Source organism: Manis javanica, chromosome 5, assembly GCF_040802235.1.
Source record: "Manis javanica isolate MJ-LG chromosome 5, MJ_LKY, whole genome shotgun sequence".
Taxonomy (NCBI): Eukaryota; Metazoa; Chordata; class Mammalia; order Pholidota; family Manidae; genus Manis; species Manis javanica.
Genome location: NC_133160.1, coordinates 15,560,600 through 15,574,555, shown reverse-complemented (window position 1 = coordinate 15,574,555; position 13,956 = coordinate 15,560,600). Strand labels below are relative to the sequence as shown.

Below are 13,956 nucleotides of genomic sequence, written 5' to 3'. Positions count from 1 at the left end.
CAAGAGTATGTATGTATTACTATCCGTGGACCGTGGATGCGGGGGTCCCTTTATTTGCAGAATAAAGCTCCAACCCTATCCCACTGCAAAGATTTTGCAAATGTCCCCCTGGCCACATTTCTAGCCCCAAACACATTACCCACTCATGTCTTAAAACAATGACCCACCCTGTCTCTGCTCATAAGCCTGCAAGTCGAGGACCCAGACTGGATGGGATCAGTCTGGGAAGCCTTCTGAGACTTTCCCCATTGCATCTGTTGTTCCATCCTCTGTATTTCCTCAACTCACACCCTACTACAGAGCCTACCACATTGGATTTTGTCAGAAATGTGGTTTAGCAGAAAGAGCGTGGTCTGAGGCACAAGCAGGCCTGCATTCAATCCTATCTCTGTTGCTTACAAGCTGTGTAACCTTGGGGAAGTTACTTAACCTTGCTGAGCCTCTAAGCCCTCATTTGTAAAAGGGGGTGCTAAAGCACCTTTATCATAGAGTTATTGGTCAGATTAGTAAAATAGTGCAGGCAGTGCCTGACACAAACTACCTGACCAGGCACTAAAGGTTTGCACAATTCTTCCCACTGGACCGTGAGCTTATCACAGTACCTGAAGAGTAGTTGGGGCTCAGTAAACTATTAGACAAATGAACACAGGAATGAGTGAGCTCCTCCAGCCATGCCATATCTAAGCCAAATGCCTACAGGACTCAGAATAGAGATGTGAGCAAAACAGGCCAGGCGAGGACAGACGCCAGCCGTGGAACAGTTGGACCCAGGTGTGCCCCAGCACAGAGCAGCCTCACGGATCCCCTGCTGCCACCCCAGCATGCAGGCTCTGTGTGACCAAACCTGGGACGATTTCAAGAGTTGTTTAAATACAGGAACAAAATGTTTAAAAAAAAGAGAGAGAGAGAAAGAAACATAAGCAAAGCTCCTCTGCAACAGACTTCAACCCACGGGCTGCATTTGGTGACCTCAATCCGTTTCAGAGGAGAGAGACCGTAAGATGAGTAAATTTAAGTTTCTACAGTACAGGTTCTCATTCCTTTATGCAGAACAAGGGAAACTAGAAAATGTATTTGGGCAATACGTCTTCATGATAATAGTAAACTATGATTATTGATAGAAATATAACCATTTTGTACTAGTGTCCAATTTGTACTGGGATCCGTACATATATTGGCTCCCTCTCGTAAGGATCCAATTAGATATATTCAGCCCCCATTGAACGGAGGTGGGAAACTGAGGCCCAGAGTGAACACATGATTTGCCTGAAGTCACACAGACAGCTGATAAGGGGTTCTGAGCCTATGGCGGGTTGTTAAATGGAGTTGGAAGATGATTTAAAAATCACTACCAACAATAAATTTATGTTAGCAAATTTCCATTAGGAGGACCACATCTGCCTAACTTTGGTTGAAGACACCTACATCCTTGGGCTAAGTTAAAACACCTTGAATTTGAAGGCAGTAGGAGCCCAGAAACGGGGAGAGAATGAGTATGTTTACGAGCACTGGTCTGGAACAGGGAGGTTAAGGGGCTGGACTGTCAATTGAGCGAAACCTCAATTACAGAGTAATCTAATGTATAGCCAGGCACATTATCACAACTCAATAAACAGCTCTTCAGAATTAAGTAATTCCAATTTGCTTTCATTTTGATCTGTGTGGTGCCATGAGAATTTGATATTACCTACATTCAAATTAGGCAGTGTCTTCTGAAGCCCCAATGCTCACAGTCGTGGAATAGCATATGAGCCCCAAGCCAGCCCATCAGAATGCCTATTTAGGGACAGAGGGACCCAGCCTGGACCCCCAGGGCTTGACCCAGTGAGAGCACCTGTCATTGAAGCATCAGAGGGACCCTGTGACCTCTCAATACCAATATTGGCCCAAGCGCTAGAATCAGGCAGGGGGGCCCTGGAAGCAGGACCGGCAACTTCCCCTTTCCTCAGCCTCCTGGCTCACCTTGGTGGGGGGAGGTATGGGGAGGCTGACCTACCGTGGAGCCGAGGACCCACATTTCCCAAAGCCCTCATGTTCGTCTCCACGTGCATATTTCTTCCCTCCCCTTCCTTACACACATGACTGTATGGGAGAGAGCACCCATATTCACTCGGCAGAGGAAGCCTTCAATGATCTCTGTAAGGCCACATAGATAGCAATCAAATTGGCACCTGGGTCAGGTGTCCTGTTCCAACCCACCCATCCAGCCCTTCACCACCTTCACTGCCTCACCTGGGAAATCCCACCCACATCAGCAAGTTACTCATTTTACTGAACAAACACTATGGAGCAGTGGTCCAGGCACTGATCGAAGAACGCCTGCACCCATTGTCCCCCTTAATCCCCAGGACACACACCCTCTGAGGGAGGTAACGCTGTGTCCTCACTGCCAGGTGAGCCAGAAGAAGCCGGGGGAAGTTGATGTTCAAGGTCATGGAGCTGGAATGTCATGGGGCCAGGATTCAAAACCAGGCCTCCTGGCTCCAGAGTTCTTTCTTGTCCCTGCACTGGAATTAAAAGAAGGAAATCTGGGGGTAAAAAAGCTGCCCAGGGGTGGTTTCTTTCCTATGACACCCCAGGGTCAGCCCCCTGCCCTCTGCCCACACCATCCATGTGATGTGCAAAACAGGAAGAGGAAATTCAATCCAGGGAAGAGCCTCATCCCCAAGGAGAGCATTTAGCCCTTGAGAATATTTTTGCTTTGTTTTGTTTTGTTTTGTTTCTCAGACTTTCTCTCTTCCCTGGAAGAGAGAAGGAAGAAAATTTTGTTTTGTTTACAAGTGTAAGTACTTTACAAGTGCAAAGTACTGAAGTCCTTATGCTTCTCAGCTCAGCCATGGCAAGGGCCTTTAAGGGGTAAGTGAATCCTTCTTCCTAAGACACCTGCCCTCAAATGCTCCATTTGCGGCCTTCAGGTGGAGTCCTGGCCACACACTGCAGGTGACAGCCTTCCTCCATCTGCTGCTGCTGCTGAGTGTCCCCTGCCTTTCATTTTCATGTTTGGCTTGGGCACCACTAGCTCTTTAGGTATGTGTTAGGGGTGAGGGGGTAGGGGTTGGGGGCAGGGCAAGCAGGCACAGTGAGGGAGCCAAACCCATTTCTCCAGGAACCTGGAAGTTAGAACTCCATTCCAGAGAGGTGCGGCCCAGCAGAGGGGGCAGCATGAGCTAGAAGGGCAAGCCAGTGACAGGTCCAGGGACGCCTGTCAGGAGCCTTGCCTGCTGTCTGGATTCTTTTCACACTAATAATCATGACATCACACCAGGCCCTCCAGGTGTGGCGAAAATAGTGTGAGCCAGGCCCAGGCTAGACCCCAGCTCTGCCCCTCAGGACTGCTCGCTGTTTTTCGACCTGGCCTGTGTCTGTCCTCCTAGCCAGAAAATGAGTTAAAATAAAAACAAAGTGCATGCAGAGCCACAATTAGGGCTAAATGAGATCACATATGTGAAGGGACTTCTATATTCAAGGGGCCCAGCTTCTAGCTCACTGCTGGCTGAACGTAGTAAAAAGGGGAAAAAATGCAATAGGGGGAAAAAATGGGTACAAAAAGTGATAGCCCAGTAAAGGGTTCATCAAAGTATAATAAAAAGGGACCAAGTTGCAGGAAGTGCCAACCGGCCATTGGTCCCCATGAAGGAAACCCCTAAGAGGCCACCCAGAGCGTCGTCCCCAGGGAGCAGCCAGGGCTGTGGGTGAGAGGATTCAGAGCAGGGGCGGCTCCTGCATCACACCAGCAGGCCTGGGTGGGCACCGCTCCCTCGAGGCTGACGTCCGGCCTGGTATGCCAGCCTGCAGAGGATCCCTCTCTCCCGGCAAACCTGGCCACCTCCCACGGCAGGGCTGCTTCACCATGGAAATCACATCCTGACCCGAGGCCTCTAGATTGGGCTTCTCACACTTCCTCCTCCACAACTGGGGACATGAGGTGAGAATAAACCCAGCATTTCCTGGCTCTGTTTGTCTGGGTGTGAAAAGTTCAGGGTGCTACAGCGGACCCCATAGTGGTTCACCCTACTCTCTCATTACCAGTTTTGTGCCAGGTACATGCAAAGTGCTGGCCAGACAGTGGAGAGTGCGAGAAACACAGTCCCTTCTCTCCCGGGGCTTCCATTCCAGTGCAGGAAGCCACCATAAAAGAGGCCTAATGAGCATTCCAGACGGGACAGCTTGGAAGTTACATATTCATTCAGGACCTAAAAAGGCCACTGCGTCACACAAATCAATCGTATGGCACCAGAAAGAGCAAAGATATGAGCCTAATGTGATCAAAACGATGGTTTCTTTTATATAGGAATGGCAATCAGTGTAAACTAATTGGATGATTTTTTTTTCTGTTAGCGGCTTTGTTCGTGAGTGCTTCATCTGTTGACCTTCAGCTGCAGTGTTCATGGCATTATGGTGATGAAATGAATTCCTGCTGAGACTGATAAGCCACTCATTCATCGATCATTCAACAAATATTTTAAGGTTGAGCCTTATGGAATGACTGACAGCACAGGTCAAGAAAATCAGACACAGTGATTTCATACAAGTTGGAGAGCGCAGTACTTGGGCCAGTCCCTCCGCTGAGCTTGGGGGACTTATTGGGAGCCATGAACCAAATAGAAGAGGCTCCTCTTTTCACAGAAAATGGAAAATCACCAAGTAAACAAATAAAGGGAAAATATAGTTTTGAAGCTGCTGAGTGCTAGTAAGAAAATGGACAAGATAATGTGACAGAAAGTGGCCACCAGAAGGGGAGGTGGGGAAGTTCTTATGGAGAAGATGACATGACGATACTCAAGCTCAGACCTAAGTAATAACAAATGGTCAGCCATGCAAATATACATCTTAGAGTCAACACAGCCCAGGAGAGAGAATCCCAGACTACAATCCCTACCTGGTCCAGGCCATGCTACCAGTTACATAGGGGCCAGCCAATCAAGGTCAAGGGTTTCATACCAACCCAAGCATTGACCAAGGAAATCAACTCAAGAGCCTTCCGGGAGCTGATCAATGTTTTCACTTTCAGACACACCAGGTATCATTCTACAGCTAGCGTAAGATGAATAGCTTCATTATTTCTTTCACTAAATTATGCTATATTAAAATTTAAATCGGTGAACATAACATTGGAAAATGAGTACATCCATACGCTGCTATTTTCCAGTGTAAACTGTCAAAACATTTTCTGTAAAAGCAATACTGCAACACAAAGAAAATCCCATAGAGATGCTCATATTCTTTGGCCCACCAACTCTACCACTAGGGAATTTATCCAAGGAAACAATCTGGTTCAATAGAATAAAAATGTTCTCTTCAAAAGAACTCCATGGAGGTGTTAATTGTTGTGCAAAGGAAAGATCAAACAAAAACAGAAACACCTGGAATTACCTACATGACTATAAACAGGGAGATTTTAAAACATAGGATGATTCATTTGATGAAATAGTATACAACCATTAAAAATTATAACAAAGATTGAACAGACTTTCAAAAATAATGGGATATCCAGCTCCTTGAAAGAAACAGAAAGAAAAGCGATGTGCCTATTTTAATGGAAAGCCTGTGAATGATGCCTCCAGGTGAACAAGAACCGGAAGCATGAGACGTGAATGAAGGTCAGTGGGGTGGGGGGATTATTTATTTCAAAAGTCCTTCCAAAATATTGCCATTGCATAGAGGTTTCAATTAAAAAAGGTCCTCAGAAACAATTGTACTTGCAACAGAAGGCCACCAAATATAAGGACACTGGCTCATTCTAACTTTAAATGCAAAATAAAGCCAAATTTGGAGATGTCTTCTATGCTCCATATATCACAGGCTTTCCCATACGGACTCTGTATGTAAGGTTCAACTGTGAATGGCAATTCAGTCGTATATTCTACGGTAACCTCTCCCCTCTCTGGCGGGTGTGGTTGTGGGGGATTGGAAATCACGTCTCATTCTGCTTTTTGGGAGAAGGAGCAGCAGATGCCTCAGCTCCTCCACCCTCTCAAGGACAGAGCCCAGGGACCTGCACATGGGGGTGGGCACACGCCGGTGGCACTCACCTTTCACAATCAGCTCAGCGTAGTTGGACACACCGGAGCCACCATCGGAGCGGATCACACAGCGGTACTTGCTCACACTCCGCTGGGCAGTGTCGGCCACGCTGACCGTGGCCGAGAAGCGCCTGTGGTTGACCACGCGGGTGACCATGAGGGCAGTATCCCTGCCGTTCCATTGCTGCAGAACAGGGGAAGGGAGGGAGAGGAGATATCATATCATCATATGCTTCTGAGTGACCCCCAGCACAGAGGGTCCCCATGGAGGTCCACAACTTTCCATAATGAGGAGTTTCCATGGCTGGTTTTGGCAAGTGATTTGATTCAAGAATAAACTTTGCTAGTGAGCTGATTCAAGAAGGCAGATGACTGGTGGTAAAAAGAGAGGGCACAGGCCCCTTATCAACACCTTCTTGCTCAGCCTGCACTTGAGGTTGGCACTCAGCTCTTTAACCTTTCTCCCACTTCCCTTCATCTCATAAGCAGAACCCACAAGGTTTTCCCAAAGGCTGACTCTGGCAGGTTAGTGAAAATAGCCCATGGAGTGATAAGAATCAGCACACAGCTGGTGCCCCGGGTATCCCACTCACAGGCTCTTGAGCCCCCCGTGCCCACAGGGCCCAATCTGTCCCATGGGTAGTGTACGAATGGAGCTTTTCAATACCTCGTGCCTCTTTGGCACCTGCTCTTTCTTCTCTCTGGAACCTCCTGTCTCCCTGGGAGTGTCCCTCTGCCTTAAAAACCCAGGTTCACCTCATCACCATCTCTAGTAAGTTCCTCTGTCAATCACTTTCTGGAAGCTACTTGCTCTCTAATATAGGTGCAGACTTGCTATGCATTTTTGCCTGCAAATGTTTCCCACTGTAGACTGAGCTCCCTGAGGGCAGGACTTTGCTCTTTGCATCTCCAGCACCACGCTGGGAAGATTCTGACGTGGTAAACATTTCTAGAATCGAGGCAAATACAGAGTATTATTGTCTCTACCATCCTGAAATTTAAGTGTGATATTTTGCGTTTGAATAAGACCCTTTCATGATGTGAAAGCGAGTTATGATAACTGTTAAAGCACATGCATGAGGATGCAGTTTGAGCAAATATTTATTAACTACCTACTATGTGCCAGGCCCTGCATCTCCTTCCTCACAGCCTTGAGTTGTGTATTATTGCTGTTCTTTATAGCAGAATTCAAATGTCAGCAAGGCTAAATAAATACCGAGAGCAATAAAGTGCTTTATCCAAGTTTTCCATCTTCAAGCCAAGCATTCTTTTCACTAAGACCTTATCCTCACTGCCGACCTTAATTTTTTTTTTTTTTACCAAAGTAAAATTGAGTGTTTTAATTGTCTGGTCAGATTTAGGGAAACCTTGTGATTTATAAGTTTCCCCATGCCCCGAGTCTTCCAAGATGCAATCTCCATCATGTCCTGCACAAAGTAAACAGCCCTGCCACGGGCGCCACCTACTTTATCCATATCACCTCCCACGGCCCCCTTGGTGATGTGGCAGGACTGGGACACAAGAGGGACACAGCCACCATGCTCAGCTGTACCAACCAAATGGGGTAGGACGGCGAGGGTGGGCCCAGGGGCGGGGGAAGTGAGCAGGAAGCTAAGAAACACAGTGGCCACAGCCTCCATCAGATTTACTCCAGACTGGATGACGGCTCTCTTCTCATTTCACTTTCTGGCATTCTCTAGATTTTCTGTCTCAAACATGTATTGCTTTTCTATTTGAAATTAGTAAAATAAAGGGTATTTTTTTAAAAGCCACAGCAGTCCGAGACGCAGCTATAACCCTCTCCCATTCCAGAAACCACACAGCATGACCAGACAAGACCCAATTCAGGGACATGGAAGGTGGGCGAGGGGCGTGAGGGCTGAGACAGTTAAAGCCATGCCTCCAATCCTGACCCATTTGGGTGAGAGAACCAATGTGATCCGCCTATGAGAACTGGCCAGATACCCGGCACGATTCCCTTTCCCAAAACAGAGCAGCAAATGCCAGGACTGCGTCCTGGTTTGAGGAGGAGCTGGCTAAATGTATGCAAAGACCTGGGAAGATGCGTCACCAAAAGGAGCCCATTTTCCTGGTAGCTGAGCAGGGCCCTTCAGGGCTGCCATGCTAGATGTGGACACAGGAGTCAGGCGACTGTGGGTGGGTGTTTTCTAACCTGACTTATTCACAACATCATAAACACTTTTCTCTTCTCTTTTTTAAGCTAATAGGGACTAAGCACTATTATGGACTAAGTGTTTTACATTCCTTCTCATTAATTCCTCATGAAAATCCATAAGGTGGCACACTAATCATCTTCATTGTATATATGAGGAAGCTAAAGCTCGGAGAAAGGATTTGCCTGCACAGCTTACATGTGGCAGAGCTGGGATTTGAACACAGGGCATTGAGACCCTGTCCTGAAAACATCATGTGTGTTTCGCTGATGTGACTCTAACAAAGACCCCACCACTCACCTCCTTGGAACATATTCCCCAATAAGGGAAAGTGTAGGTAGTGGCTGCGACCACCTATTTGCTACCAATTTCTTAGTGGAGGCCAAAAAAGTAAGGCAAACATAAGCAAGTGGAGGGAGGCATGTCCTGCAGAAGGTGGGAAAGGATAAGTAAAAGTTCCTGTGTCCCAGCTACCAGACAGGCCTGAGACACAGGACTTCTGCTCAGACGTCTGATGCTTCGAAGGCCAAGAAACTTGGGGAGCAAAAGAGGAGAGACACAGAGCAATGCCAGTGCGTGAGCTTCCGCAAACGTAAGTCTTGTAAAAGGTGAGTACGTAAGGAAAAGTACAAAGGAAGAAAATAAGCCTTAAGGAGTCAAGGGGAGAACAGGAGACACATGACGCCACCTGCAGAATCAAAATGGCACTAGAAGTGAGCGAGAAAAGAGACTCAACACCACAGGAATCCATGGCCTGGAGGACAAGCCTGAAAAAATAACCCAGAGAGCAAAGCAAGCAAAGATAAGAGGAATTGGAGAGAGAGAAACTGATGAAGAAAACAAAGGCCAGACAACTGTCTACCAGATAACTGGTGCTCCCAGGGAGGAGAGATGAGCGAATGGAACACACATCACGGCCCAGGATACATTAGGTCGCTTTCCTGGAGTAAAATAAGAGCTAAATCTTCTGATTGAAATGACCCACCGTCGACTTGATTAAATGTATGAAAACCATAATACCCTAAGGTACACATTCATAAAAATAGTGAATGTTAAGAAAAAAAAGCATATAAAAATCCAGGCAGAAGAAAGTATTGTGCCAATAAATAAGTTAACCAATCAGGTATAAAAACTCTTGATCTGCAATTGTTTCTAAATCCAAGGCAGCCTCCCCTGGAGGTGGCTGGTCCCCCAGGGGTCACAGGGGAGCTCCCCAGGATGCTGCAGGTATCTGAATGCTCATGAGAGGGCAGGGATGGAGACAGGGGAAGCCAGGAGAGGGGCTGATTACAAAACAAATATAAGCGAAGTGTCCAGTTTGTGCAAGCTTGAGCGGGTGATTTCACTTCTCAGCTGTGGTTTCCTCATACATACAGAGGACTGGATACTGGTGGCCACTTCATGGAGTTACTGGGATGAAAAAATGAGAAGGCAGGTAAAACACTTAGCACATAGAGGCATATTCTGGTGTTAGCAGAGCTCTCCAAATTGACCATGAAATTAGCCAAGAAAAGTAAACAGGATACTGACCCCACCCCTCAAAAGATGTTCACATCCTAATCTCTGGAACCTGTGACTATGTCACCTTACATGGCAAAAGGGAGCCTGAAGATGTGACTAAGTTAAGGATCTTGGGATGGGGAAGTTATCCTGGATTATCCAGGTGGGGTCAACATAATCACAAGGGGCTTTTTACATGTCAAGGAGGGAGGCAGGGAGGTCACAGTCAGATAAGGAGATATGGGGACAGAGGCAGAGGTCAGAGTGACATGATTGATGGCTGAAGACAGGGGAAGGAGCCATGGCGAAGGAATGAGGCAGCCTCCAGAAGCAGGCCAAGGTAAGGAAATGGATTCTCCCTTCTTCTTCAAAGGGAACGCAGCCCAGACCACCCCTTAATTTTAGCCCAATAAGACCCATTTCTCATTTCTGATCTCTACAACTGTAAAGTAATAAATTTGTTTTGTTTTAAGATGCTAAGTTTGTATTTGTTACATCAGCAATAAGAAACTAACACAAAGAACAAAGGGCTTATTAAATGCAAAACATTCATTTTTCACATTTACCTTGAAGTGTGATGTCACATCTAGTACTTTTTACTTTTCTTCTTAATGATGTCAGATGCCAGCAGAACCAGAGAGGATTAAGTGCATCCCCACGAATGTTTCACATTTTTCTGTTTAGCTCCTAAACTACCAGGCTTTCTCCCATCAAAGGATAGAAAATTGCAGGTTGTCTGATACAATCTCTGGAAAATAGGCCTTTTGATAATCACACTTGTCATATTGGGAGCAGGCAACAGCAGGACAGGAACGAGCAGGAGGGCCCAGAGCCATGACAGGAAATAGCACTGTAATGGGCCATGGGCAAGGAGAAATGGAGGTCAAGTTCAGAGAGACGAGCCCAGATGGAAGGGCGAGCAAGTGCTGAAGGTCAAGGCAGATGAGCAGTAACCCAGGAACCCAGAAACAGACAAGGAGGGATTCTAGAAGACCAGGGGTGGTGACAGGCACAGATGACAGAATGCTATGGCAACACAGAAAAGGTATTTAAGTAGAGTGAATGTGTAAGACGCACGGTTCCCAGCTACCTCTCTACCCCAGACAGTGGCAGAAGAGAAAATGCAAGGGGAGAAGACAAGGGGAGGGATCATTACACAGGAATGGGCGCAGAATTCCAGGCCCATGGGCAGCTGAGCATGCCTCAGTGGGCACAGGTACAGGTAGGGCAGGAAGACTGAGTGGACCACAGCCCAGAGACAAGGTGGGAGAGTAAATCTCCCCAACCCATCATCAGGTGCCCTGCAAATGCACAGGGATGCAAATGCTAGTATGCTGGGAAAGAAACAGGACAGTGAAGGTAAGTCAAATCCTGAAATAAGCCAAAGAAAACAAGACACCGATGATGCAAATGGAAGCCTGGGGAAGATTCTGCCAGACTCTTAGGCCCATGTCACCACTCTGGCTTGTTGGAAATTTCTTCTGACTCCTGTACTGTCTTTCAAACATAAGCATATCCTTCCTCTGAAATAGCAGCACACACTTGCTGTCCCATTGCAGCCAGTCTTTCAGACCTCTACCTGTTGTTCTAAAGTGGAATTATCTTCCAGCCCCTCTGAGTCTTGAGTCAACTAGATAAATTTCCCAGTGTCATCAATGGGGCTCCTCAGAGCAGGGCCTGGGACATGGTCATTTCCTGAGTGAGCTCAGGAGAAAGGGGATAAATGACAAGCAAGAATGTGGTCAAAACTGGGGCCTAGCTTCAGCCTGACTCTACGGGACCTCTGAAGCATGAATGCACCACAGTGGACCCCACCTTGACGCAAGGAGCCAGCATGTGTAGCCCGTGGAGGTCAGTCATTGGTTGTGGCCTGCCAGCGGGGGGAAGGAGGAAACTGTTCCCATTGGCTAAGGGTAGTTCTCTGGGAATTTAGCAGCCAATAGGCACAGTGCCTTAGGGCTGGGCATGCTGACCCATAAAGGACACTACCAAGGACATGAAAGCATCCGTTCTGCCCTGCACTGTCCTTTTTCTGCCTCCTCCTACAGCACATTACATGTAGGATCTCCTGAAATTCCATGAGCTGCTGCCTTGAGGTTTGCCAGTAGTCTGCTACTGAATGTATGCTTGGAAAAAGGGAAGGGGTGGGGACTGACCTCTGCAGAACACTGACAGCGTGGGACAGCCGTGCCGCAGCCCTGGGCTGGCACCCTGCTTTCTTGGAAAAGCCTGAGTCCCTCCCATGAATAGGAGCTCCATAACTGAGTGAGTTTGAAAAATAGCTTGTTCAACTTAATGGCATTTGAACATTTATTAAGTCAAAGTCACATTAACATTTTTGAGTGTTTAAGTCTCTGTGTTACACACTCTGGTAACTGGCTGACACGAAAGAAGTCATTTAATCATTTTAAAATGCCTATGAAAGTGCTTTTCGAAGGGTGGTTCCTGGACCAGCAGCGTCTGGCATCACTGGGGAACTTGTCAGAAGTCCAGATTTTAAAGAGGATTCCAGGGCTGGTAGCCACACAGAAATGTTGCGTACTGGTGTTGGTCGTTGGGAGTTTTCCCACCTTCCCTGAGTCTATTCTTAATCACATTGGAAGTGTCTTCATTATTTAACACAACAGAAAATGAGAGTGTGTGGAGTGTGGAAGTTATATTTTCTGCCCAGAGGAATTTTACAGGCTGGGTTAAGCTCCCAACAAAATAGCAAAAAGGTAAAACAGAAACATAAGTTGAGTACTGAAATAGTGTGCTTCATGGGGGAAAACAGGGTCAGAATGGAACAAGCTATGCTCTTAGAATGATCCAGAACACTGTGATGTAGTGTGGTCCCCAGACCCACTGCATTAGCATCCCCCAGAAGTTGTTAGAAATGCAAATCCTCTGGTCTCACCCCAGACTTAATAAATCAGGCACTTTAGGGGTGAAGCCAGGCAACTGTTTAACAAATCTTCCAGGTGATTCTAGTGCATGATAAAACAGGAGATAAGTCCTATTAATAGTTCTATTTTAAAAATGAGGAAACCAAGGCACAAAGAGGTCCAGCAACATGCCTTCAATGAATACTTCTCAAATAACACACATACAAATCATGAGGGAATCTCATTAAAAACGCAGATTCTGATTCAGTAAGTCTGTTGTGGTGCCTGGAATCCTGCATTTCTAGCAAGTTCCCAGGTATTGCCAATGCTGCTGGTGCAGGAACCAGGTAAGGAGCAGCAAAGCCTTGCGTGACTTTGCTGGGAGACCAAGTTAGGATCTGCACCCAGGTGATCTGATTCCAGAGTCTAAGCCCTGAATCACTGAGCCCACCTGCCACCCAGTATATGACACTGCACGGTTACACTATGACACTCAGACAGGGCATAGAGTGTGCAGTGTTCCAGAAACTTAATTTGCTTGTTCAAACATCAAATGCCATCTTACAGAAAGGACTGCTCCACAGAAAATAGTCTGGGAAATGCTGTGAGAGAAGCACCAATGTCTAGCTTTCTAGAAGCCTTAAGGGTCCCTAAGCCACAAATACTTACACAAGGAGAGGCAAGGTATCTTCTTACATTCTGGCTAATAGAATCTCTGAAGATATTATTAAGAGGATGGCATGTCTAGTATGCTCTTAGGTTTGGGTGAGGTTTCCTTAACCTAACTCCATCAATCTAAAGCAGTGTTTCTGAAACATTAGAAACATTAGGTGCTGGCCACTTCCTGAAGTTGAGCAATTGGTCGCTGCACCAAGGATGCCCAGCCACAGGCCAGGGGTGTGGCACCCAAATCTGGCCCATGTTCTGCTAGCAAAGCAACAAGTCCTGGCTTCAGGTTGAGTCCACCTGGAAGAAAGTTAGTCATTTTCCTTGACAAGGACCCTGTCTGCTGGCAGAGTTATATGCCCATGTGGCTGCTTCTGCCCAAAGGTGAACCTTTTTCCAATTTATCCATCCAGGAGGCACACATGTTCTAAACTGAACGAAGGCGTTTTATAGGCCAATCAGCAGTCCTGCTATATAATCCCATTTTATATTTATCCCTCTCATCATGACAATGGTTCCCATTGGCAGTCTCATTTTTCTTTCTCCTCTTTCATTTGTGTGTCTCTCTCTTTTAAAACAACTCGAATTCCACTTTCCCTTAGCTGGGTTTGTTTTATGTGGGATAAGTCAGCTTAGTTTGAGAGCACACCCTCTTTGCAAGAGTGGGGGCTGCAAACACCCATGCATTAATATTCCTGACAATAGCACACGTACATCCTTCCAGCCCCA

General features: G+C 46.7%; 1 protein-coding gene across 14 annotated transcripts in view; it reads right to left on the bottom strand.

Annotated features, from left to right (window-relative positions):
• PTPRT (protein tyrosine phosphatase receptor type T) overlaps window positions 1-13,956 on the bottom strand; it is a 970,716-nt gene that overhangs the window by 604,118 nt on the left and 352,642 nt on the right. For all 14 annotated transcript variants that reach the window (XM_073236577.1, XM_073236581.1, XM_073236583.1 and 11 more), the window contains exon 6: window positions 6,033-6,207. In XM_073236577.1, the coding sequence (XP_073092678.1) occupies window positions 6,033-6,207 (175 nt within the window). The remainder of the gene's footprint in view (window positions 1-6,032; window positions 6,208-13,956) is intronic.